Source organism: Dermacentor albipictus, chromosome 6, assembly GCF_038994185.2.
Source record: "Dermacentor albipictus isolate Rhodes 1998 colony chromosome 6, USDA_Dalb.pri_finalv2, whole genome shotgun sequence".
NCBI lineage: Eukaryota > Metazoa > Arthropoda > Arachnida > Ixodida > Ixodidae > Dermacentor > Dermacentor albipictus.
In genome coordinates, this window is record NC_091826.1 from 69,126,581 (window position 1) to 69,152,790 (window position 26,210).

A 26,210-nucleotide genomic window follows, 5' to 3' on the forward strand; every position below is an offset into this window, starting at 1 on the left:
GTGAGCTTATCGCCAGTCTTGTGTATTGGTACAATTTTGCCTATTTTCCAGTCGGAAGGAACTTCTCCTTTCTCCAAACTTTTGCTAAAAATAACATAAAGATACTTGGCACACCACTCCGCGTATCTAAACAAAAATGCATTGGGGATTTCGTCGGGTCCCGAAGATTTCCTAATGTCTAAGCTAAGCAATGCTGAAAAAATACCTTCTTCTGTGATTATTAGCTCTGGAAGTTCATACATAGTTGCGTGGCTGAAATCTATATTGTTATCGGCACTGCGCAGAAAAACGGACGAAAAATAGTCGTTGTATGCCGTTGCTATACAAGTTGGGTCAATGACGTCCTTATCGTGTATTTTCAATTTGTTAACTGGTTCCTTCTTTTGCGTCAAGTGAAGCCAAAACTTTCTCGGATCGCTGGAAAGAAAGTTGTGCATTTTGACGTTAAAAAAAGTGAATCTGGACGATTTTATTTTCGAACGCAAGTCCGATCGCAGCTCAGCCAAGGTGCCGCTATCTCTCTGGTTTTTAGACGATAATCGTTTTACGCGCCGCTTTATATGAATGATTTCGCGCGTTATCCAGGGGCTTCGACGTTTGCTATTATGTTTTTTCGGGATATATTTGTTCATGCAATGACGCACCGAACATTTGAAGTGCTGCCACAAACTATTAACAGTTGTAAAGTTTCTGTGGCACTGTAAAAAGAAATCATAGTCTAGTTCTAAGAAATCTAATATGCTGACATCGTCTGCATTATTAAAATCATAGTAGGTCCTTGGCTTGTTGCGCTCAGCTTTACGCCACAGTTGGCTTTTAAAAAGGACAGAGAAATGGTCCGATATACCGGGCACTATATCAACAGTATAACCTAGTTGACTGACATTTTCGGATATGAAGACGAGGTCGAGAATCGAACTTGATACGGCAGTCTGGCGCGTTGGGGTATGCACTACCTGGTGTAGATCGAACGCATATGCGATGTCTAGCAACAGATCCGCGTGATGGCATGTTGAAGTAGCACACATCAAGTCCCAGTCTATATTAGGCATGTTGAAGTCGCCACTCATTATAACGCAACTGTAGCGCTTTTTGTTGTCGTATAGAAAGTCGTGTAGTGCCTCCAGCATAGAAATATCAGCATTGGGTGGCCTATAGACAGCTCCGATAAGTGCGTTTTGGCCGGAAAGTTTGGCAGCTATCCACACCATTTCAATCTGCTTATGGTGTGGGACCAGCGTATACTGAGTGCCTTTCTTTATCAGAAGTGCCACACCTCCCCCTCTTGAACAGCGATCATAACGGATGATTTCATGCGTGACAGGTACAACATCTGCATCATCTATGCTATCGTGAAGCCAAGTCTCTGTTACCACGGTGATGTCAGGATCGTAAGCAATGAGTAAACCTTCTAGATCGTCGCTTTTATTTACAATGCTTCTAGCGTTGACATTCATTAAGGATAAAGCTCTTCGTTTGTGAGGAACTGTCGGCTGAGGAGGGGGGTTGTTTGGATTGCATTGTTGGGTGCAATCATCCCAAGAGCGTGGTCATTGCCTAGTAGACTGAACAAGTTCGTTCCGCGCCTCATTCCAAAAGTAAAGGGTCCCATTAATTCTAACCTTGTCGAAAACAAGGATGACTTTATCCCCTTTGGACCTGTTTACTTTGGTACTTGCCCATAGCTTCTTGCGGATAGACTGTACCCTAGGCGAAAAGTCCTCCGAAATACTGAATTCTGTATCTCGCAATTTAGCACAGCTTTTCAAAATCCTAAGTTTGTCTCTCCCATCAACAAGCTTGAGAATAACTGGACGACACTTATTCTTTGTTGGCTTACCGATTCTATGGATTCGTTCAATGCCCACGTTGGGCAGCTTCAACAGGTCGTCAAGGATATTTTTCGATACTGTCCGCTCAAGAGAGGCAATATCCTCCCCTTTTGCTTCCTTTACTCCAAAAATGATGAGGTTACCGCGTCTGCTTCGGTTCTCGAGGTCGTCAATCTTCAAAAGTAAGCTGTCGACTGTCTCTTGCAAGGCATCAACTTTACTCGTATATTTGGTGACCGTTGAAGCTAAGTTATCCAATTTCATGTCAATGGCGTTCAATTTGTCGGTAGACTCTTTAAGTTTACTGTTCGTTGTTTGCTTGAGGTCTCGTATGTCGTCGAGTATGATTTTAAGAATGTCATCAGTAGAAGGACCCGGATTAGATTCAATGTCCCCACAACATGGTAACAGATTAACAAAACAGTGATACATCATCAATGTAGGATCAAAAATGGACCGTGGGCACGGCAGAAGCAAGAGGCATACGTTGTTGCTACGGTAAGAATGAACCAAATGGTCCTGCCTCACCTGCACAATAAACAAGAAGGGATTCGTGAGACGCATGGTCTCGGTGCCTCCGCCGTGCCCACTGGTCGTGATCCGTGCACTGCAGTCCTTTAAGTACACCCATGTAGGAGACGTAGATGACGTTGGTGTCACGTGAACGTCTGGCGTAGCTCTCCAACCGCGCAGGCTCCATAGACAATCGTCGGCACCGTGAATCGATGTGTCAAACCCGGCAACTTGATGCGCAGTCGTAGTGGCATTTGGTTGATTGTCGGTGTTCAGTTCCTCGGCCGGTACAGGTGAAAAAGTGAAAAGGACGGCCTGCACAATAAACAAGAAGGGATTCGTGAGACGCATGGTCTCGGTGCCTCCGCCGTGCCCACTTCGTTAGAATCCTTACCATAAAAAGCAGCATAAGTGACGCCGGGACCTGGCTCCAATATATGTCACGTATACATTGCATGTGACTCTCGGGGATGTGCTTAAGCCAATTATGTAGGACAAAAATAAGAATTCGCATATGGTACCGAATACGGGAAACGTACATGTTGCTTGCTTTTCGTTAAACTGTTTGTCTGCAACTGCATTGGATAGCAGGTTAGAGAAGCGCTTGGCTGTAGTTCCTGTGCATATCGTTGCAACTGCAGTAAAATATGAAAGTTGTACCCATGTTTCACTGGAAATAAATCATGCAGTTTGTGCAAGTTTGTTTTTCCTTTCTCCCTCTCTCGCTCTCTCTCTCTCTCTCTCTCTCTCTCTCTCTCTGTGCGTGCGCGCGCGTGACGGGCACCAAAGGTGGCGAGAGGAGTGGGTGGAGATGGGGGGGGGGGGGGGGGCGTCTAGCTTTTTTTAGTTTTTCCTGCATTTCTTGCGTCGCGATTTTGCTAAATTTCGACGCTGCGACGTCGTCGATATATTCCTGCAGTACTGCTGCATGCTTCTGGGGAACTTTTAATCTGCAAGCTCAATTCTCTGGGCTGCTTGAAATGACTTCGTATATAATTCTGGGGGAAAGAAGTAATTATCAGCGATATTTCTAACCTACAACGCGCTTGTGACCAAGCTCTCACGTCCAAGATCATTTCTCGAGAAGTTATCGAATGAGCGTGCACTTTTTTTGTGCAAAATGAATCTGATGTCCCTTCATCTTCAGAGTATACTATAAGCTAACTTGAGCGATATTCAGTAGTCAATGACGACTTGAAGAGAATAGCTTTATCTCTTCGCTAAAACATTCCAGTAGTATCGATAAATGTATATGGTTGATACCTACAGCGTGTTTCAGTGGCAGCGACGTTCTGCGGCTTAAGCACGAGGTCGGCGGTTCGACTGCCGGCCATGGTGGCTGGATTCCTATCGGGCAGGCGGCATGCAAAAGTGCTGGCGTGTTGTACTCACTCCGCTCCTCTATTCCACGACCCGTGGCCACCACCGTCAATTATTTTTGAGGCTTGGAACAACTCTGTACGTCAGCAAACATCAGCGCGTGGCTATGCACAAGTTTTCACTCGTGTTCAGGGTGGGTGGTGGTTCAAATTATCCCGCACTTGAATTTCAGTGCGTTTGTGCGTGCAGCGAACTGTATGAAATAATGTGCAAATCTTCTAACCGAACGACACAAAGCTGACTCATTGACGCCGTCCTCCCTGCACGCCTTGCAAACAATTCGCTGAAAGAATTAGCAACATTACAAACTTCGAGACAGCAGCTTGCGAGTATTCTCTGCCTGCCAAGGCTCAGCCTTCTGAGGTGCGTAAGTTCGTAAAGGCTAGTACAGTCCTCGACAGAATCGCGCATTACCGTTCCCAGCGAGTTGTACAAGCTCGTTCACGTTTATGTTAAACGTCACGTCGCTTGAAATGCGTTGTGGCGCACGTCTCTTGTGCGACTGAAGTCCATTTCATCGACGTGAGACATCTGTAACACACAAGTGCCGTATCATCCAGTCATTTTTTCATATTTCAGTGCGATTGAAATACTATACCGCAAAGCATCCAGTTATGCAAGAGTGGCCGACCGTGCAATTTCATCTGTCGCGTTTTGCACGAATGCGACCGCATCACAGATTTTGAACACATTGCATCCGCGAAAAACGGAGCTGCAATGTGCTAGAGAGGCGAAGCGCATTAATGCGTCACGCGATGGCAAATCGAGAAGAACACTGGCGCAGAGGGCTCGGCCTCTCTGTACCGACGTGGGAGCGGCCCGCATCAGTCCCAGACTGATCCCCCAGGACCTAAATAAAGTTCTACATACCATACCATACTGGCGCATCGTATCGCACTGAAGAGGGTGAGGAAGGACAGAGCAAAAGCGTGCGAAAGTGAAAGTTTGTTCCTTGTCGACGAAAAGAGTGCGCCAAGACAAAAAAAAAATATGGCAGGAGCCTGACAAAATCCTGGTCACCCGGCCGTAAAACAGTCGAGGCGGTCTCCTGCAGCTCCACTCGCCGCGAAGACTTGGGGCACCTTCCACTGTTCACTTTCGAGTGAGCGCTCCCGCGGTGCGGTTTACGTTCCGCTGGCAGGAAAATTGAGCTCACGGAACACATTCGCCTCCACTCAGAGTCATTCGGAACGCCGTGTTTCCAGCGCGGATCGTGCTCGGAGGCACGCTCACCTTCTGATTGGCATCTCGCAACCGCGAGATCCGACAGAATCGCGATCACGTGGCTTACTCCGATTGCTCCGATATCCAACCAAACGTTCGGGGGGGGGGGGGGGGGGCAGCCTTTCTGTGGCTCCAAGCCCGTCGAGAGCTCCGCGTCGCTGCAAACAAGCGTTGGAGCGCGGCAGGAATCGTGTCGAGTGGACCACCATACTCGCCCAAAGAGAGGTTCCGTCTTGTTTCTACGTAACGCCGTCTGCCGTGAGGTGTGACCCAACCACAAGAAAAACAGGGTGCCACATGACGTCACCGCGACGCGCTGGAAAGTGAGTCAGGCCGTAAAGCATTGCATACATCAGTTGTCTACTGTGGCGGTTGTCAACAGCTTCGCTGAACACCCAATTTCGCAGGGCCGCGGGATGGCGACTCCATTTTTTTGTTTTCTTTCTCTTTCCTTGCTTGCGTGCTTGAAGTACTACAAAAGCACGAAAACAAGCAACAAAACTCGGAGGGGGTGGACCGAGTCGGCGTGTACACGTGCGATACATAACGCGGGCGGCATCCAACATCGAGGCTGGCCGTGTGCGGCGCGCTTCCACGGCGCCTATCTCGGTCGTCGCCAAAGCGGTCGCGTGGAGTCGCTCACGTACGCTGCTGCTTCGTTTGGCGCGGCGGCCTCTGTAGAAACACTATGCGCGGTCTGTACCACGTAATCTTATCGCACGGGCATAAAACGAACACCCCCCCCCCCCCCATTCACGTCTTTCATGGACCCATCGGTGACAGTATAGGTCGTCGTGGGGTCGTATAGCGTGGTCGCTTTCCCTTTTATTTTTTTTCGTTTTCATTTTATTTTAACATACCGACGCCCCGGTGCATTTCGAGTGCCAAGAAACGCGATGTATGCGCTACGAGTACGACTTGGTGATTAGCATTTGCGCAGCCTTCCTTTTGCGTCAGGAGAAACATCTTTCATGAAAATTAAGAGGGACGCTTACTTGTACGACCCGCTGAAGACGTTAGTCCGGCTAATCGCCTGGCTCGCGCTACGCCAGGTTGTGCGGGAGAGCTACGGTGACACGCAGCGATCGCACAGGCGCACGAGCAGCAGGTACACCCGTCAGCAAAGGTACACGGACCACAGGATTGCTGAAAAAGAAAATAAATTAACTTCTTCGCGATTCAGGCGCGCGAACTGAAACTGACTAGCGCATTGGAAAGTTGCAATGCCAAGTTTCGTCCGTCGCCCTCAATTTCAATTGACATTCGTAGGTGCAATACTGGCGCGAATACTTTTTGCCCAGTGGAGCACACCCATTCGACGCACATAGACACAATAAAGACACGAAGTTCTGAAGGCCCGTAGGGTTACACATGCCGGCAGCAGTTTCGTAGGATGCAAAAAAAAAAAAATTGTGGAGTTTTATGTGCCAGAACCACTTTCTGATTATGAGACACGCCGTAGTGGAGGACTCCGGAAATTTTGACCACCTGGGGTTCTTTAACATGCACGTAAATCTAAGCACACGGGTGTTTTCGCATTTCGCCCCCATTTAAATGCAGCCGCCGTGGCCGGGATTCGATCCCGCGACCTCGTGCTCAGCAGCCCTGCACCACAGCCACTGAGCAACCACGGCGGGTTCGTAGCATGCAAGGGGCATGTAATGCTTCCCCGCGGGTCGAGAATGTCACTCCAGCTTTAAGCTCGAGCCGCACTTCAACTTGCGGAGCACGCACTTGCGTAGTGCGGCGTTACAGAAGTTGTCCGTCTCCTAATTATGTATCGCGGTTGCAGTCACACAGAACATGTTACACATATCCAGGGACGTTACAGTGGGAGCGCACTGGCGAATCATCCCACTGAAATTTGGCGCTTAGACCAGTTCGCGTAGCCGACGTCAAAGGAAGATGTACAACCTATACCATGCGCGGACCGATGGAAACTATTGTGCCCCATGACTCCGTGCTTTTAGAAGACCTCGCAGCCGGAGCTTATCCAGACCGATTTCGTTCATAGTCGAGCACATATTTAGCTCTTGAATGCGCACTATATGATGAGCGAGAAAAATGGAACATATAATTAGTAGCCAGGCCCATATAGCTTCAGCGTTTCGTCAACTTAACTGGTAAAATGACGCAAAAGGTGCGTTAAACAGAGGCCTGTTGATAGAAGTGCTTCTCCGGGCCATCATATCAAAACTGAACTGCAATCAGGAGTGGAATACTGACTAGGCGTTCTCTTTAGAAATGGAAAGTTTACTCCGGGATTGATAACAACCGCAGTGTTTCAGTGGTTACGGCGTTCTGCGGATGAGCACGAGGTCGAGGGTTCGAGTCTCACTCGGGCATCTGTCGTTCAACATGCGGCGAAAAGAAGCACTCTTCACGGTTCTGTTGACAGGAACGTGTCAGTCGGTGTGTGTGTGTGTGTGTGTGTGTGACCGCTGCCCTAGTAGGGGCTCTGTATATCGTCCGATGACCTTTGAGGACTTCAGTCCCATTGAGGCATCCGTAACATACATATGTCTTAGCACCTGAAAGAGCTGTCGAATGATTCCTGCGAATACGTTTTTTTTTACGTACTTTTTGCTAAACCAGTGACCAGTATATGCTGGATTTAATAAAGAGAAAGCGTCATATCTTTCAGTTGACTGTTCCACTCAATAGACCAGAATTCGCCCCAACTGATGCAGGTTGCGATGTTACCGACATTCTTTTCAATGAGAGGAACGTGGCTTCAACTCCGACGTCGTGTAATATGCGCTGTTATGTTTGAACTCAAAGACAACCTTCTAGTTTGTTTGGATTAGTTTCCCGTGAGTGTTGCTTAAAAGGACGCGCTTGGGGTGTGTCTCGGACACTACCAAATCACACCCCCTGCCGTGCCTTATTGGTAATACGTCACACATGCCTCCTCGTAGCGCCACTGCCCATCATTTAGCTGCGCCCTAGAACGCGCTACAATCCGTCACGTGACAGGGTACAGACGTACTGTAAACGTAGCGCTAATTGGACGTGAGCTCTGAACTTCTTGCTTGTCGAGAGTGCCCACGAGAGAAGGCTCAGTTTGCGTTAATTTCGGAAGGGCATCCACATCACGATGACAATTCCCTCCAAACTGGCACAATTTCACTGTGATGCACAGACCAAGAATCTGTTGGTATCACGAAAACGGAAAAATGAAATACCGTGACCACTGTTTCACAACTTTCCACAGTCTTATCTGCACATATCATCACCATTGGATGCGTTGTCATATCTCTAAAACATTCCGTATTGAAGGGATGTCTCGGAAGTTGTGGCGGTGCGTCGCCTGTCCCACCAACCGCTTCGCATCTTACTGAAAGTGCTGTCTCACAACATTAATCAAGGGAAAATTAGACGTCCACCCAAACGTAGCCAAGTGCTACAAAGGAAACCCATACGGGTTCCTTGAAGGAAAAGCTTCGCAGTTGAAGAAAAATTCGTACCGGTCCTGGACTCGAACTCGGGACCACCGCCTTTCCGGGGAGCCGCTCTACCATCTGAGCTAATCAGGCGGCTAGTAGATGGCAGGCGAAGTCGAATTTATCAACAACTCAGAAGCAAAGGCAAGAGTTCGACGTAACAGTTTAGCGGAAAACCCGCAAGGTGGAGAGAAGTAATTAATCAGGGGGAAAAAATGTCTATATGTCTATATGTCTCGCAACATGAAAGGAACAAAATACCGTCGCGAGCGAAGAACTACATTCTTTTTCCCCTTCTCGTGACAATGCATCTTTGACTGACCCGGCCTCCTTGACACACTTGTCAACGGGGTTTTTCGCGCGGAATCCGTTATCGTCGCCGAATCGCTCGGCGGCGTGACGCCGCATAATACGGTGACTGCGGGGCAGAGGCAGTGCGAGTTGTTATCGCAAAGCGGCCGAACGGTCCGTCAGGAACGCGCCTCTGTTATCGCCAGAAAAGCGAGCAGGGAGGGAAGCGGCGTTCCCAACAACGAAAATGCCAGGGTCGATTGACAACACGGGGCCGCATTTTCTGAGGATTCTTTTCGTACGATCCTGTTCCCGTCATGTCACATCCGTCACGCTCAGTGTGCCTTATCTTGATGATAACGGTGGTGCGACGGCGTGCGAACCAATGGCGAAGGGGTGAAAAGGATAATAGTATTTGGGGTTTTACGTGCCAAAACCACTTTCTGATTATGAGGCACGCCGTAGTGGAGGACTCCGGAAATTTCGACCACCTGGGGTTCTTTAACGTGCACCTAAATCTAAGCACACGGGTGTTTTCGCATTTCGCCCCCATCGAAATGCGGCCGCCGTGGCCGGGATTCGATCCCGCGACCTCGTGCTCAGCAGCCCAACACCATAGCCACTGAGCAACCACGGCGGGTGGCGAAAAGGATGAAAAATGCGATGAGATTCTTATAGAAGGGGACGAAAATGTGGGATGAAGTGCAGCGCAGTGACTGTCTCTCCGTAGAGGACACCTCAACCGCGCTGCGCAGAGGGAAAAGGGAACCGAAAGTGGGGGTGAGAGAGTGAAAGATGCGGCAGCCGAAGTGGCAGGATGAAAAAGGAATCGTTGTAAAACCTGGTCCCAGTTCGCGCAGAAGCAGCGAGTAGAGGGACGGTCTATGCGCGAAAATATACACAACAGGCCTTCCTGAAGAGTGGGTTCAGGAAGGCGTGTTCAGGCACATTAAACTCTCCCTGCAGTGATGCAGTGAATAACGAGAGATACTCTTTAGGCTGAGTTAGAGTGTGGGTCAAACCAGTTATAGTAAGATCATTAAGAAGTGCAAAAGTGCAGGGCTAGTTGCATCATTGCTCATAAGAAAATGCTAGCTAGAATTCATGACAAACAACAGGAACAATCAAAGGACTGGCCACAGGACAGCTCTGTGTGTTCGCGTCTGTCTCTTTGTTGTTAGTATTTCTGCGCTAAATTTTTGCATACCGTCATCAGTCGTTGAGAGAAGTGACGACAAATATGTCGCTGAATGTAGTTAAATGATCGTTGATTCTCAAGGATGAGATGTTAGAATGATTGTGTACGGGAACCGTACCAGTGAAGGCATGCTATTCTCACTGGAGAGAGCGAAAAGAAGGGGAACAGAGGGGATCGGAGCTTTGTTAGTTACAACCATGTAAGGCCAACAGACAACGAAGCCAGGTAAAAGCATTGGGGAAATTAACTGCCGCGTTTAATTTAAATATAAATATAACGAGAAAAATGGGGGGGGGGGGCTGAAAGTGTAGCAGTCGGCAACTTGCCGCAAGAGCAATATGTATCCTCGTCCACTTTCCCTTTTCCTCATTATTTTTACAAATAACAGTTCATTTTCCCTATGCTTTCTCTGACGTCATTGTCCGTGTGTGTCATATGGTTGCAACCCGGTGCAGAGGCTCGACATGGAAAGGTTCCGAGCAGAACGCGTGCAGACTGCAGCACTTTCCACGAGGAAGTGTGCACAGTGAGACATCGCTCGCGTCGATGACACACAAGAAAGAAAGCATGCCGTCACTTCACAGCCTTCACAAGAAACAAGATAAACTCGCGGCGCGGTGCCCGAAAGCGGGCGGAGAAATGGGATACCATGACGGTGCAGAGAAGTTTGCCCGAGATAAGAATCGTTGCCTCCAAAAACAGTAACGACGGGCAGGACGTGAGAAGACGCATTCCGGTTGGGTTCGCCCGCGCCGCAAGGGGTCGCTGTCATCCGTGGCGCGTTGCGGTGTTTGGCTTTCCAGTCTCTTCAGGCATTTGCGTAATCTCGTGCTAGGCCCCTCACCCCCACTTCACGCTCGCAGCCGAAGCGCCTTGGAAGGGAGTTAGCGGGGGGAAGAGTTTGCGGTGGGGAGATTAGAGTGGTCGTCGGTGCCTTATGATAACGACGAGGCGTCCTGTCGCAAGCGTCACGAACCGATTGCCACCAGTCCAGCGGTGTGTGTATAAGTTTTAGGGCAGGCCGGGACCCGCCGTCAGTCGGCGCCTCCTCCGTGTCACAGCCGCGGTTCTCGGTGAGCTAGATCCCTGGGAAGACACTCGGCTCTGCTGTCCTCTCTCGAGACTTCGCGATGCCTCCAATCGTGGAAGAGGTCAGTCATTTTCACGAGCCCTGTGCTTTGGTGACTTTGTATACCGAAGGCCGTGTTGCGTCTTTGTTGGACGCTGGTGTTGACTTATTGCGCTGTCATCCTGAGACTGCAGCATTCAACCATGCATTTTGTGTTAGCGTACGATTTTGTACCGCAGTCAGTGTTGCGTGGGTGTTGGATGCTGGCGTTGACTTACTGCGCTGTCATCCTGAAACTGAGCATTTGGAATCATGCATTTCGGGTTAGCGTACGACTTTGTACCGCAGTCCGTGTTGCGTGGGTGTTGGTCGCTGGTGTTGACTTTACTACGCTGTCATCCTGAAACTGAGCATTTGCAACCATGCATTTTGGTTTAGCGTAAACCATGGCGTAAACCACGCTTTGTCTTCCACCGCATTTTAGATTGCATTCCGGCTGATTATATGATGGGTTTTAAGTGATGCGAATCACTTCCCACGGTTCGCTGATGGGACTTAATCTTGTAAAGCTTGCATCCTCGTGCAAGTCGGTATTCGTGCTTGAGTACTTTTAACGCTGCACACTGATGCAGTCTTCTGATAGAAGTTATTTACATAATTAACCGCTACGCGACTTACTGGGTTCACTGGATTGCGGCGTTAAAACTTGGTTCAGGAAGCTGTACCGGTCGGTGTGCATGACAAATAGCGCCTGGAGTTCATCCCAACCTTGTAAATTGTGAACTGATCGTCACGATAAAAAAAGAAGATACTGGTACGCGCTTTTGAGAACCGGTCGCCAGCTTGTCTTTATTTTCTCTCTCGAGCTGTTCGCTGAAAATGAATAGAAAGCGCTTGAATACTTTTAAAACTGATAATGACGCCACCACGATGCGCGTATATCTCCAAGCACGAAGCTTGTCCGTCTGTTATTGTGCAGTGTGTTTGATAAATTTTAGGCCTTTCCCTCCTAGCATGTGCAGTGCTCTTGTTTTTTGTAATGGCACTTTCCACTGTCAAACCCTTTCACTTGAGTTTCGCAGTGCAAGTTGTTCATACTGTACATTCGCGCCTTAATCCTGTCACTCAGAACCCATGCAACCAGATCTGTTGCAACTCCGGCGTCGGAACTCTTGTGCTTAGGACGCGGTACAGTTAATATGTAAATACGAAAACTCCTAATGATATTTGGTGAGACATAACGTTCAAAAGCTAAAGCGCAGCTTCAAGGGTCGCCGTGACTATGGCAAATTGGAGATTGTGCTGCACGTGTTGTTCTTGTTTACCATGTTGTGTTTGTGCATGCATGTGTCTGCATGCCAAAACGATAGTGTCATTGTCTTCGCTTATTGGCTTAGTTATATTTTTTTCGCTTACCATGAGGTGGTCACTTCATTTGACTCTATGGGGCCCGGCGTCGGACACTGAAGGTGTCTGCTGCATCTTTTCCATCATAGGGACCTCCGGCGTTATGTTGGCAATGAATAGGATTCCCCAAAGTTATTTCGGGGCTCTCCAGCAATGTCTACTCTAGCGCTAGCTAACGGTGGCAAGCGCGGAAAGTGAAGGAGTTTGCGGAAGAGTTGACGCTAAGTGCTCGTCATTGTGTGCGTGCGTTTTTATTTGTTCATTTAGTATCATGCCATTTCTGCGTGTTCATTAAACGATCAAATGTTGCAACAGCAACAAAAAAAGCCGGCGAAGAAAGTTGCCAGCATTGCCAATGTCATTACGTCAATCAATCAGTCGGGACAGAAACGTTACCATGACGGCCGCCCAAGTCGAAGTCATCCCGCGAAGAAGTCACGTGAGAGGGACCATGGCGTCAAAGGTTCAAATGAAAACGGCACGATTCCCAGTCCCGCTATAAATTTTTGCGGTGTCACGGCCACTCTGCAAGTCTTGCGTTAAAGTTGTGCTCACTGACTGTCACGGAGTTTAGACTTCAGTGCGCGCTGACGCCAAAGTAAGTCGTGCTTGGAAACCTAATTGCGCGAGCCACGGGAACACCTAACCGCACCACTCTCCTGAAGAATCTGCAAAGCAAGAACCTTCCACATGCGCGCCTGCAACACCTTATATTTCCCGCGGGATCAGTTATAGCTCCAAAAGAAACTTCACGTCTCCTCATCGAATTCTTAAGAGAGACTGGTTTGATGGACACATGGTGAAACCCTTCAGCGGTATTGTGCGAGACGCTCGGGCGAAGCAATTGCCAGCCTTGTTCGCCAGGCTAAACCCGCCTGTTGCTACAATTCACCACCACCACCACTACACCTAACCGGCGCTGCAACTCTCGCCAAGACCACAGCGAAACCTTGGGCTAGACGTTGTAACTTCACCGCCGTATCCGAAAATGAGAGTGCACGAAAGGTGCGCAACCGCAATTTGAATCATCCTCTACATTACTTTCTGACACCCTGGAAAGCCAAGCAAAGCCCCCCCCCCCTCCCCCCCGTTTATTGTACAGCCGCGACTAGGTTGATTATGATGAGAACTGAAGCGACGTTGGTCTCTCTTCGCAATCGCAAGTACGAATGTGCACTACATCGAGTTCAGGCTATGTTGCTCAATCTCACACTGTAGCCATTGTGTATGAATAGTAGACGACGTAATGAGCGGGAATAAAGTAAGAAAGGCGAAGGGGGCTACTGTGTCAAGAGCATCGGCGCCAGTCCTTAAGGATTGCCAACTTCCATCGTGGGTACCGAGTACACGTAACGGGGTGCTTTATCGGTTGCTCCTTACACGCCACTCCACTCAAATTCAGCTCTGCCGTTTTTGCACGCTTCCACTGCCTTTGTTGCGCGCCTGAGAAAAGGCTGGTGTCGCAAACTGCGATGGCGCCCCGAATAGAGGCAGGAGTGGTCATCCTCACGAGCCTTTATCTCTTTTATCAAGGTGCTGTCCTTGCCTCCTTTATCCGTCTTGGGACGCGCATACCGGGTGCTATCTCTCGTGTGATTGAATCTTCATTGCGCTGGCCCCTTCAGCTATCGCTTGATAGAGCGAGCACTTGAAGTCATGTAGGTGGTGTCGGAAAAAAAAAAGATTTCTACGGTTACGTCCTTCAGCTGATATGTGGGACGGAAACGGAACTCTACGAACAGAGCTGGCGAAATTCGCTATCGCAGAAAACACAGATGCGCACTGGCTCGCAAAAGTATCCTGGCTCTTGCACGTACACCCGTAAACGGTGCGAGGGGGGGCGAACAGATTGGTATGCATTCCATATGCCACAATGGCTTCAACACGTATACCGAACGCGTTTTCCACGAGTATCTGCTACTACGTTCATCCGGAAGCTACTTGGTGTAGATATAATCACCTTGTTCGAAAACCAAGCCGTGAGCAGTCATCGGTTGAAAACTTGTTGTATTCCATCTTATGTTGCTCGCTAGTGATCACTATATCTGCTCCAATGTATCTGCTTTAAAAAGGCTTTTAAATTGCTTGGACAACGGCAGTCGAGGACAGATGTTTCCGTACAGCGGGGAACTAAACTGTCTCGCGTTATTTTTTCGTAACTGCTCGATCAACACTGCAAAGCATATGTACCCGATGGCAAATCGCCGCTCCGTCTCTGTGTAACAAATGGAACTTGTGTCCCCTAGTGCGCTTGTTGACACTACAATCCAATTTCTAAACAACGCCGTGGATAGACACACTGGTAGCGTTTTCAGACGAGTCGCTAATGCGAAGCTCGAAATTCTGGCGGCGGGGGTGCGTGTAACGCACTGAAACGGTCGCTGAAAAGCCTGTTAATCTGCGTAGACCATCTTTGGTGGCGTTGTCCAGCATAACAGTGGCGCAGAAAGCGCATGTTTGCTGCGACGCCAAGTGCAGGCCGTGCGGTTTATGAGTTATAGAATGTGTCGGGAAGCGTAACTGGGATTTAAACATAACGTCGTCGTTAGCGCGGTGGATGACGACGTCCTGATCGCACCTGCTCGCAGGAATCATCGTGGCTCGGCATTCCCTGACCTCAATATCGCTGCTAAAACAAATCCTCCGATCGAGACGAGACTCGTCGCGCTCATTCAAACATGTCCCAAGCTCGAGAACGCTCGTTCGGGATGGGAACGAGGAATCTCTTGACCTGCGCCTCCTCTATAGATCCTCGAGATTCCCCGATCTGCACGTTTACCTCGCTTTCGCCAGGACGATGCCGTTCTTTTACTTTCCTTAATACAACGTGCTTCGCGCACTTGCAGGGTTGTCGAAAGTTCAGGTCTTCTTAACCCACTCGAATGCTTAATTGGGCTGCCCAGTTAATCCAGGGGGAACATCTTTTTTTTTTTTTTGCGCAGGCGCAAAGTAGAAGTCCGTGATCATTCAACATGCGTGAGGACTAAAGGAATTAACTGTGGTGACAAAAGCCACAATTCCGGCAGAGCTCTGGTGGTTTTACATGGTGTCGCGGCTTCTCTTCGTTGCGCGAGGGCCCCACCCTGATGAGGACGGAACGCAAAATAAAAGGAATTCGAAAGAAAGAAAGAAACAAACAAAGAAGGGAAATCAGGAGCGTTAGAATGCGAAATCTCCGCGTCGAATCGAATACCGAATATTTTCTCATTTCTAAATAAAGTGAGACGCAAAGGTTGCGTGGAGTCCGCATAGAAAAAAAGTCGGTTTCGTCCGAAAGGCGGAGCAAATTAGCAGACAGCTATACGAAGTAAGGATGGTAGTTTTATCGACCGTATAACCTTGGAAACATTCGCATACTAACTGAATTAACAAGCGTGGTGTCAGGGCGCACAAATAAACATGGACACATCACACTCGATGAGCGCGGACACTCGCCCTCAAAACGCTAGTGTGAGCAAGCGCGGCAGCAGCGGCGAGCAAAGTGACCTTCGTGCTCTCTATCGCTTCAACGCAGCAGCGGCAAGAACACAACGCGCACAAAGGTATGAGCCGTCTGCAGAACCCTTTCAAGATACGGCGCGGGCTGCCGTGCAAAGTACGCACTTGGCGGAGTCGAAGCTGCCCCCCCCCCCTCCCTCCCGCGCTTCCTCTCCGCTTTCCTCCACATATCGCGCGCGAGACTGAGCCCTAATTGAGCCGGGATCGTCAGTTCCCCTTGAGCCCGGTGGCGAAATGCACAGTTGCTGCCGTAGCACAACGCCGCCCTCCCCTCTTCCTTCTCATCTCCCCCACGGCCTTTCGCGCGACGGAAGATGGCGCGTTTGTTCTCCGCTTTCTTCCTTCGCGCGCGCCAGATTTTAGCCGCGATTGTCGGCTTCCCTCGCGTGCTTTCAGTCGTACGTACAGCACACGACGCGCGGCGGCGGTGTTATCGCCCTTGAACTTTATACGGTACAGCACGGCGACGGCAAAAATGCGCCTGCAGTGTCCGTATAATTGCTATCCTGATAAGAACAAATGCAATTGCTTGTTCATAAGTGTGATGCAGTCCTCAAAAAGGGACAGAATTCCGCCATCATGGGGAGCTCGAACCGAAAAGCTGATTGCATGTGTTGCAGCATCACAATGACAGTTAATGAAGCACAGGAGCAGCAAGTCTCCTTACATTGAAGGGGGAAAACGTAATGCTACAGCAGCAACACGTTGACGTAAATATGATGAGTTTCTCCAAATGCACTATGAATTGTTTGCCCATAACTAGAGAAAACAGGTTTGTAAGCTGCCTGAAGGCCAAGTGTTTTTTATTGATCGGCTGGAAATAATGGAGACGAAGTTAGCTACCAAGTGCGATCGCCCGTCGACTGGTTTCTCCTCGTAGAAACCGCGACTCCTCCCCCGCGGCGGAATCGTTCGTAACAGTCGCCGCTTGCGTCATATGGCTTTCTCCGTGTAGACTCCATTCAGTATTCTTTTTGGATTCGAAAAGAAACGAATATTGGATGACTACTGGACTCGTGTTCGAAATTTCGGGGTATTCGCGCGCCCTGCAAGAAAGCACTCTCCTTATACTTCGTGTGGAGATTTTCCGCTGTGCAGCCCCAAATGCTGCATCGGAAGGTTGAAACAGCGCTAATTATAATCATACCCCTGCTAGATCTAAACGAGCACGCGCTTGTCGAGCAGGCTCGCCCCGGCCTCCCATCATAACTGCTGCGCTAGCTCGCAAACAAGCCCGTACTACATAATCTCTCTAACGGCCTGCCATCCCATAACCGACTGATATCGCATGCCTCGATCGTGTCATTATTTCCTACAACAACAGCAACAATGACGAAACACCTCGCGTAGTTGTGGAAGGGAGGGGGGGGGAGGGCTAGAAAGGCCTTGAGCTCTCTCTCTCTCTATCTCTCTGCACCGATTGCGTAAGACTGTACGTTTGCAACGTTGCTCGAAAGAGCATGCGACGGAAGGGGATGCTCGCGGTCAAGGTTGCCCGCTGGAGATGTATTATCCCGCCCAGATTAGAAGGCAGCACGAACCGGCTCGGCGACTACGAGAGTCTCGGCGGCCGGCTCCATTATAGAGGCGACCCAGTGCCAAGGCCTTGCGGAAGGAAGCTTGACCGCCCCTCCACGTCCACTCTCTGCGCATCACGTGCTAGGAGAGTGATGGCGCGCGCTGTTTGTGTGCGTCGGCCAAGTTTAGACGCGACGGAGGCGGCGCGTGATTGCCGCATAGCGCGCGGTGCGGATAACGTCTCCTAGCTGGAGAGCGCGTGCGTGCGTGCGTGCGTGTGTGGGTCGTGACAGCGTTTCTGTAATAGCACACGCCGGAGGCGAAGAGGAAGGGCTCGGATGCACGATAGGCGCACTTCAGGTTGTTTGCTTTGCCATTTAGAGATTGCGCGCGGTGCGGCGGCGTTGGCGTATGTGGTGCCGACTCGAGGGAGGTCGCGAAGCTGGAGCGTTCAGACGAGAGCGATGCGATTGCGCTTTGCCGCGGGGCGAAACTGCGGGCGGATCTTGTGAACATGCCAACTGATCGTACAAGCCGGTTCCCGCTGATGTGTTAAAAACAAGTTGCGGCTTGCATGAAGTTTTCTACCTGTTTTATCTGTGTGTGTGTGTGTGTGTGTGTGTGTGTGTGTGTGTGTGTGTGTGTGTGTGTGTGTGTGTGTGTGTGTGTGTGTGTGTGTGTGTGTGTGTTAAAATTAAATTATGGGGTTTTACGTGCCAAAACCACGTTCTGATTATGAGGCACGCCGTAGTGGAGGACTCCGGAAATTTCGACCACCTGGGGTTCTTTAACGTGCACCTAAATCTAAGTACACGGGTGTTTTCGCATTTCGCCCCCATCGAAATGCGGCCGCCGTGGCCGGGATTCGATCCCGCGACCTCGTGCTCAGCAGCCTAACACCATAGCCACTGAGCAACCACGGCGGGTTGTGTGTGTGTGCGTGTGTGTGTGTGTGTGTGTGTGTGTGTGTGTGTGTGTGTGTGTGTGTGTGTGTGTGTGTGTGTGTGTGTGTGTGTGTGTGTGTGTGTGTGTGTGTGTGTGTGTGTGTGTAAAAAGCATTGTATGTAATATTATAAACAGGATGGGTGAATGAAATCAAAAGCAAGTTGCAATATGGCGCGTATTAATGTTGCCTGACTGATTAGATTTGGAAAAGGCCTTGTTTATAAAATGTGGTTCGCTTTTAAAATCGTCATCCTTTCGCGTAATAGTAAAGCATGTCACTATAGTATACTAACCGTTCAGTAGTGCGTGGGAGCGGCCTGACGTACGAGGTGCCACGATGCTGCACTCCCACCAAAACGGAACATAAATACTCAATGTGCGCATTATATTCGTCACCTTTGAGGGTGTTCGGAGCGTGTTAGAATTTAGGAAGAAACGCGAGAGGATGAACGTTCACCGGTCTCGCAAAGTCGGATAACACGACGGTGAAAAGTCTTAAGTAGGAATAAGTCCCCTTGCGAGAGTACATTTGTTGGCTACAGGACGGAAAGCGCGGTAGCGTGGCTGCGATGGAGCTTGTAATGTGCCAATTTCGGCTGAATCGAAAAAAAAAAAACCGCCAAATGGCGTTCCGGTATGGAGGGGAGAGGGGGGGAGGGGGTCGAACCGGCAGCCGGTACAGTGGCGGAAAAAACCGGCCGCGTCGGTGGAAAATCGGCCACAGTGACTATATATACCCTATCCGGCCGTACACGTAAAAAAAACAATTAAATTATGGGGTTTTACGTGCCAAAACCGCTCTCTGATTATGAGGCACGCCGTAGTTGGGGACTCCGGAAATTTTGACCACCTGGGGTTCTTTAACGTGCACCTAAATCTAAGTACACTGGTGTTTCCGCATTTCGCCCCCATCGAAATACGGCCGCCGTGGCCGGGATTCGATCCCGCGACCTCGTGCTCAGCTGCCTAACACCATATATAGCCACTGAGCAACCACGGCGGGTGGCCGTACACGTCAGCGGCGTCGGTACAGAGACAGCGTTTCCTCGCCCGTTTTCCCTTCAAAAGCGGGACGCCGTATGTAGACGTTAGCCGATGCTCTTAACGTCACCGTAGTCTCGTTTTTGGAGGAGAAACTGGAAAAAAGGAAACGCTGTGTCTCGGGACGGACGCGGATGACATCGGGGACGGGGCATTTGACGGCTGTGCGAATCGGGCCTAACGCGCAGCTTGCCCTGTTCTCGTATACCGCGATACCTAACCAAATAGTCAAACTAAACAACAACAACAATAATAATAATAATAATAATAATAATAATAATAATAATAATAATAATAATAATAATGAGTTTACTTCGTCCTGTCGCACACAAACCGAGCAAGGAAGCCAAGAAGAAAAAAAAACAAGGAAAAGGATATATGGCTGTCTTATCTTCGTAGAGCGGTCCGATTACGAATGACGGGGACATAACGGAAGCGTAGTTACGGCTCGGCAATAATAAAGCCAAACTACACCTCTAACGGTTGCCGGCGCACGAAAGCTCGCGCCCGCGCGCCTACAAAGCGCATGCGCAGATTGTGCACGGAACAGACGGTACGCGTCGAAGCGCGGCAAGAGCGCAGACGACATTTCCAGACAAATATCGCTGCAGCTGCTGCCTCGCGAAAATACGAAACGATGTATTCCACGCCGAAGAATAGCGAGCCACATGGGCGCGCGCTGGCGCGCGTCTTTTCAAAGCTGCAATCCTTGCGCCTTTCGCGCACCGGCAAGCGCTCTGCGCGCCGCAAGGCGTGCCACTATTGGCCTCGAGCTCCACCACTGGAAAAGCTGGCGCCACCGTCGGCGTGACGTGCTAGGAGGGATCACGTGGACATAGCGGCCGCGTCGGCTGCTTCGGGAGCGCCGAAGCGAGCTGAAAACGAGAGTTTCAATTCCCTCGTACGCTGCGGTCCTCATTTAGTGGCGACATTTTCTCGCTTCGAGTGTCTCCTTTACAATGCTTGAAAGCACTACAATAGGTAGTGGCTGCCTTTGAAGGCGCGCAACACGGTAGGCTACTTCTCGGTGCCGCAGGGCCGGACGCACGTAACGGAGGCCGGTGTCAGCCTTATTGGAGAGTTTTAGGTTAGGGGACGCAAGCGGCTGGCGTACGCAAGAGCTAGGGGCGACGGTACTGCGCATGCGCAGATCCAGGCGCAGGGGTCCGCGCATGCGCAATTCGATGGCCCCCTACTTGTTGCGTACGCAAGCCGCTTGCGTCCCCCGATCTAAAACTCTCTATTCACACGTAGCCGCAGGACAAGCTGCGTGAAGCTTGGCTCGCGAAACATAAAACCGGCAAACAGTCATCGGCTACAACTCGGGTATGCAGCAAGCACAGACGCGAGGAAGATTTCTGCTACGGCGCCCTGTCTGCGATGTTCTGAAAACGCGCACTGAGACGCTCGCCCGAGTCCGCTGCCCGACTATTGTCGTGACGGTTTGGTCTATGAACTTGTCGATGCTATAGATACTGGTAAGTTCAGTGGAGTGGAAGGGCAGCGGTAAGATGCACATAAAAAAAAGCATGGCATATGGTCAGGTTTGTGTTATGAATTAATGCACTGGATTACAAAAAAAGAGCAGCGGGAAATTGCACGCTGAGAACACCGATAAACATACAGTGCGACGCAACTCGAGAAATAGTATTGAAAGGTTAAAGAACTTAGAAGAAAAAAAAAGATTGAATCGTCGCGACGGCACATCACAGCGTCGAAGTCTCTACAATGACATTATTTTTGAACAGCTGTGATAGCGCCCACGCAACAATGGTTGCTTGTATACTGTCAAATGCTCATATTCTGCGGCCTAAATCTAATGGCACGGTGCGAAAACGCGCGCGCGGGGAAAGCCAAACAGTGCGCGGACAAGCATGCAGACGCGCAGTCGGTCGCTGCGAATCTGCGCGATCGCTGCATTGAGGCTTCGTTCTATTACACTGCACTTAGTTATACAAACACTATAAGAACATATTTCACATAGTTTGCTCGCAACGTTTACCTACCTTTCACGCAAGAAGCCGGTTCGGGAGACTCCATCGCGGCGACCGCGCGCAGTGGCGTTCACTGTACGTATTCGGTAAAACTGTCTGTCTGTCTGTAAACGATTGTGTGCTTTCAGTTTGCCCAAGATTATTATTTAGACAGTAAGAAACTTCTCTCGTTTCTAAAATACTTACAGAAATGTCCGGGAGAGCTCGCGCGTGGTGTTTTCAGTGAGCGCTGACAGCAAAACCTACGAGGAGTGCGCCACGTGATCCCTCATACTACGCCAGCGAGGCGCTTCCGATAGATGGCGACTCCGTAACTCCTCGCCGCCAATAGACACGCTGCACAGAACGCACAGCATTGGACAGTAGCGACATCACAAGCGAGCTTGCACAACATTGCGTAAATTACTTTCGTTTGCCTGTGCAGTGGGGTGTACCAGCGATGGCAGCAGTATTACGTGCCATCACGATATTGTGACGTGAAAGGGTCGGTCCAGTCAGAAAAAAAAAAAAGAATGTCTGAGGTGGTTTGGGAGGCACGTTTGAAGCAGCTCCAGCGGTGGTCTACGCTGCGTATTTCGCACCATGGGCAGTCGAGTCTGATGTACGCTTTCGAATTATCACCGCAGAAGCGGTACATTTCTGGAGTGGCGAGCAGACGCTGTTGAGCGGTATTCTAAAGGGCAAGAGTGCGTATCTAAGTGCTGACGCGCGGCGCTCGGCGCCTGCGATCTCGGAGGCGGTGGTTGACGGCATAGTTCCCCCATAAAAATTGCTAGGAGGAGGAACTGTGGCCATACTGTGGCTGTGCTACCATTAATTTGCAACGAGAATGATAAGCTTAGTACGTGGGATTTGTGCGATTTTCGTCCGTGGTTTCAGACCTTCTTGCGGCTTTGTTTAGCACGCTTTCTCTGCCTTTGTTGACCCAACTTTCGAAGCGATACTTTACCTTTTTGTTTTCTAAACGCAGAGGGCTACGAGGCATGCATAACCGCCGCGAATTGCAGCATTTCTACCGTAATATTTTGTCGGAAATGGGTGGTGTCCAAAACCCGACGTCTACATGGCGTGTTTCCGGTTCCCAAAACCGCTTCCGCCGCATTCAACCAGCAGATCGAAGCGTAGCTTTTGAGATCTGCTTTGTAAATGGAGAAGTCGCCGCGCTGCGGCGCGCGGATATTAACGCCACCTCTATGATCATCTTTTGCAAAGCCGTTCGAAGCCATAAGGACAAAAGTTCGGTCAACCCGCGCACTAACCATCATTCCCTAGCTGGCTGAGCCAGCTGCCACGATCGCAGCTATCATAGGCACTATAGCACCGGATTTACCTCTCGTAAATTTTGTCGGAAACTGTCTGTCTCGCTGGCGGTATGCCTTGTTGCTAGGCGCCTCCCGCAATCTGGCGGAATACAACGTCTGCGCAGACGTCCAGTATCTGCATACTCGGTCACGCGTCAGTCAGAATTGGCAAGGGAGCGTTTTTTTTTCTTTTTTTTTTTCTCGCGCGCGGCAAGAGCGGTGTTAGCGCCGATTCACTGTACAAACAAACAAAAGGAAGGAAGGAGAGCAGAAGGGATACGGCCTTTGGTGGAGCGTACGCGGTATCTCGCTGTGGACGAGCTGGTTTCCACTTACCTCGGCAGAAAAAAAAAAGAAGGGACATGCAAAACGACCAGCGGCACAGACTCTTCCTCCTCCCCGTCTCGTTGCCGCAAGAGACAGAGACGCCGTCGGCGATACCGAATACGCTCGCTTCGCGGGTCCCCGCAGCTTATCTCGGGTCACCGAAGTCGCCGGAGACCACGCCGTCGTCGAGGGCTGCGACCATTGTCACATCCGGGCCGAGCAGCTAAGACTGGCCTCGTTGCATCCGCATACGACACGCGGACAGAGAGAGATAAAAAAAAATGCACTGAAAAAAAAAGAAGAAAGGCCGGGGCACTCGATGAACGTGCAGAGTCCGTTTGACTTGCTAATAGGTTTGCGTAGCACTCCGCCCTTAAGCACCCGCGTTACGGATTGTGTTCCCGATAAACGCTGTAGAGCACTTCAGCGCGGGCTGCTATACGTCGTGCGCAAGCGCGTATAAAAGCCTGCAGTGTATACGCTCCCTGGACACTCGTCTGCACCGACCAGTGGACAGTGGACAACTGATAAGGCCCCTGATAAGACCGCAGCGACGTACTCGAACCGAAACCGAATAGGTTGTATCTTTGGAGAGGCCCGTTATGTATTCGCGGGAAAAGACGTACCGTCAGCCGACGGGGCCGCGTCCAAAGGGCTAGCTGCCGTCCACAGCGATGACGTGTACGACCGTAATCGTGGGCAGCAGCGTCAAACGCGCGATTCGGGTCGAGAGGACAACGCGTACTTGTGCAGGGGGAGATGTACTACGTATATAGGGCCGTAGGGCGTCACGCTGTCACTTAATAGAATGTGTTGCCGGGCCGACACCTGCAGGTTTAAGAAAAGGCCACCTTATACAGGACCAATAAAAAGAAAATTAAAAGCACACGGAACAAGAACGCTACCCCGCAACTTAAGTTAACCAAACCCTAGATGCCAGTTAACACTTTTCTGGTGTGTACTCTCTTTCGGCTCCCCTAAGATGTACGCTTATCACATCTGCATGTTGTCGGTTTTTTCCGACGCGCCAGCCACCTTATCTGTGAGGGGCAGTTACAGTTGCAACCGGGCGTCGCACGCTGCCAAACGCGCTGCTCAAATGCTGACTTAGCGGCTATTCGCAATGCAAATCGGGCTGCCAAAATCGACGGAACATGTTTTTTTTTTTACCAAAAGTCGGGCTGTCGGGCGTGCGAGCCGTCGGTATTAAGTTTGCTGGGCCCAAAGAACATGCTTCCTATCACAGTAAAGTTAGATACCTATGGGGAACCAGCGCTGGCCAGGAGGCGCTACGACATTTTTCATGCGTTACTAAAATATGCTGAAACCGTCCGATAGGGAGGCTACGAAGATGGCACGACATATTTAGCGATAAGAAACGTGCGCCTTTATCAATGTTTGCCTAGCCCGATGCGGCCAGCCAAGTTCTGTCCATGGCCATGCGCGCTCCGTAGAGCGCATGCGCTGCGACGTCCTAGCACGTCGGTTCCCTGCCATTTGAGGAGCCTTGAAAAGTGTGACTCAAGACAGTCGGTGAATTTGCTGACACGAAATCACTGCGTGTGCTACTGGAAACTGTGTCTACCGCTCGCTAGGCTGTGTGTTACGGCGCTGCTGTCGGCACGCGAAGCTTCAGCGCTGGTTGCCCATTAAATGCGCCGCATACTTCTTGGCTGCCTCGTGTATGTAAGTACTCTTGCGCACAGGTTTTGGCATAGAGGCTTGCCCCCCTTCCCTCCCCCCCCACCCCCCCCCCCGAAGAAGGAAACTTTCAGTAGCATGACTTTGCATTCAACTTTGTCCGGGAAAAAAGGCCATGTCCTTTACTCAACTGTACAGAACAAGCTTCTTCTGAATTTAGTAATCCTAATTGACCGATTTGTTATAGCGGCCAACATAAACATTGGGGCCTATAAAAATCCCGGAAGGTTCGCTTTTTGGGGCAACCACGCTAGCTTCCCGCTGCCGGTACCCCTTGTTCACCCAATGTTGTGTCACCGCACAATGCTTCCGGTGATCGACTGATCGAACTATGTTCGTGTGTGTTATTGGGCGCGTGACAGCGCACGTGTTCAGTTACGGCTCATTCTGCATTCGGTTGGTCGAAAGCGAGTGCTATGTTAGAACCCGTTCGCCCGGTACTTTCAAGGCGCCGCGATCCAGCTCGAAGCACTCGAATGGCTCTCTGACCCCGAGATCTGGCAGAATCCCGGTCACACGCTGTTCCCGGTCCCGTTGAAGGCGGCTTGTTGGTCGATCATCATTGAAATGCTTGGTCGATCGTCATTGAAACTGCTCCCGTTGGTGTGGGAGTAGTTTGAACGCTCGGCTGGAGGGCCCGGCTTTCTCTGACTCGAATCTCGACAGGGCTCCGCATCGCTGTGAACCGAGTTTGAGCAAGGTACATAGGAACCACTCGAACGTACCTCTAGTAAGCGAATGCCCACTTCATTTTATACTGCACATAAAACTGCGAGCCTCGCTTCGTTCAATATTCTAATAGCTTGCCATCGCTGTCAATAATTAGCAAAACTGGGACATTTTTTCTTTTCTCTACCGGTCTGAAGGACTGGCGCTTTATAGTTAGTTTTATTGACTATAGGTGACGCAACAGTCGCTGAGCTCCGCTTTGGGAACATGGTGGCCTACTTCGAGTTTCGCAACTGGAGTGGTCGAGGGGCTCTGGTTAAAAGCGCTACGAACAGCACGCCGTACACAACAAGTTGCACGTAGTGTCGCCTCGTAAACAGGGTACATTTCGACACCTTCCGGCTCGTAGTTGCTCACGCTATAGATGCTGTTGGTTAGAAAACGATCTGCGTCCCTCGTTGCGACAGCAGACGTCTTCGTTGGAAAGCTGACCTGACGAGCGGGGAAAATGCAGTCGGGTGACTGGATGACCATGTACGCGACGCGGTGTTGAACTCGGTGTACTCGTATGTGATGGCAGCGCTATATGGGACGGGACAGGTGACGAAGGCGACACAGCCGGGCGCTAAAACTGACAACTGAAGGTTTATTCTGGTGCACGTATCAATAAATATATCTGCAACGGTACCAAAACAAAGCTGGGAACAGACGAAAAAAAAAGCGTCCAGCAGTTGCTGCGCAGTGGAGCAGGTTATTTTGAAGGCATGACTGTTACCACCATTAACGAGCGATAGCCACCGCAGTTCTTTCCGCGAGGCTGACGATAGGATTGCTTACACGCTTGTCATTCAGGCTTGTG

The 26,210-nt window shown here is 50.2% G+C and overlaps 1 protein-coding gene across 3 annotated transcripts in view; it reads left to right on the top strand.

Annotated features, from left to right (window-relative positions):
* LOC135910523 (ADP-sugar pyrophosphatase-like) overlaps positions 1 to 26,210 on the top strand; it is a 64,246-nt gene that overhangs the window by 27,063 nt on the left and 10,973 nt on the right. Inside the window, exon 1 of one of the 3 annotated variants that reach the window (XM_065442592.2) lies at positions 10,896 to 11,032. The exons of the other annotated variants lie outside the window; for them this stretch is intronic. Coding sequence (XP_065298664.2) covers positions 11,012 to 11,032 — 21 coding nt within the window. The 5' untranslated portion in view covers positions 10,896 to 11,011. Of the gene's footprint in view, positions 1 to 10,895; positions 11,033 to 26,210 lie in introns of those variants that run through there. 3 annotated transcript variants of the gene reach the window in all.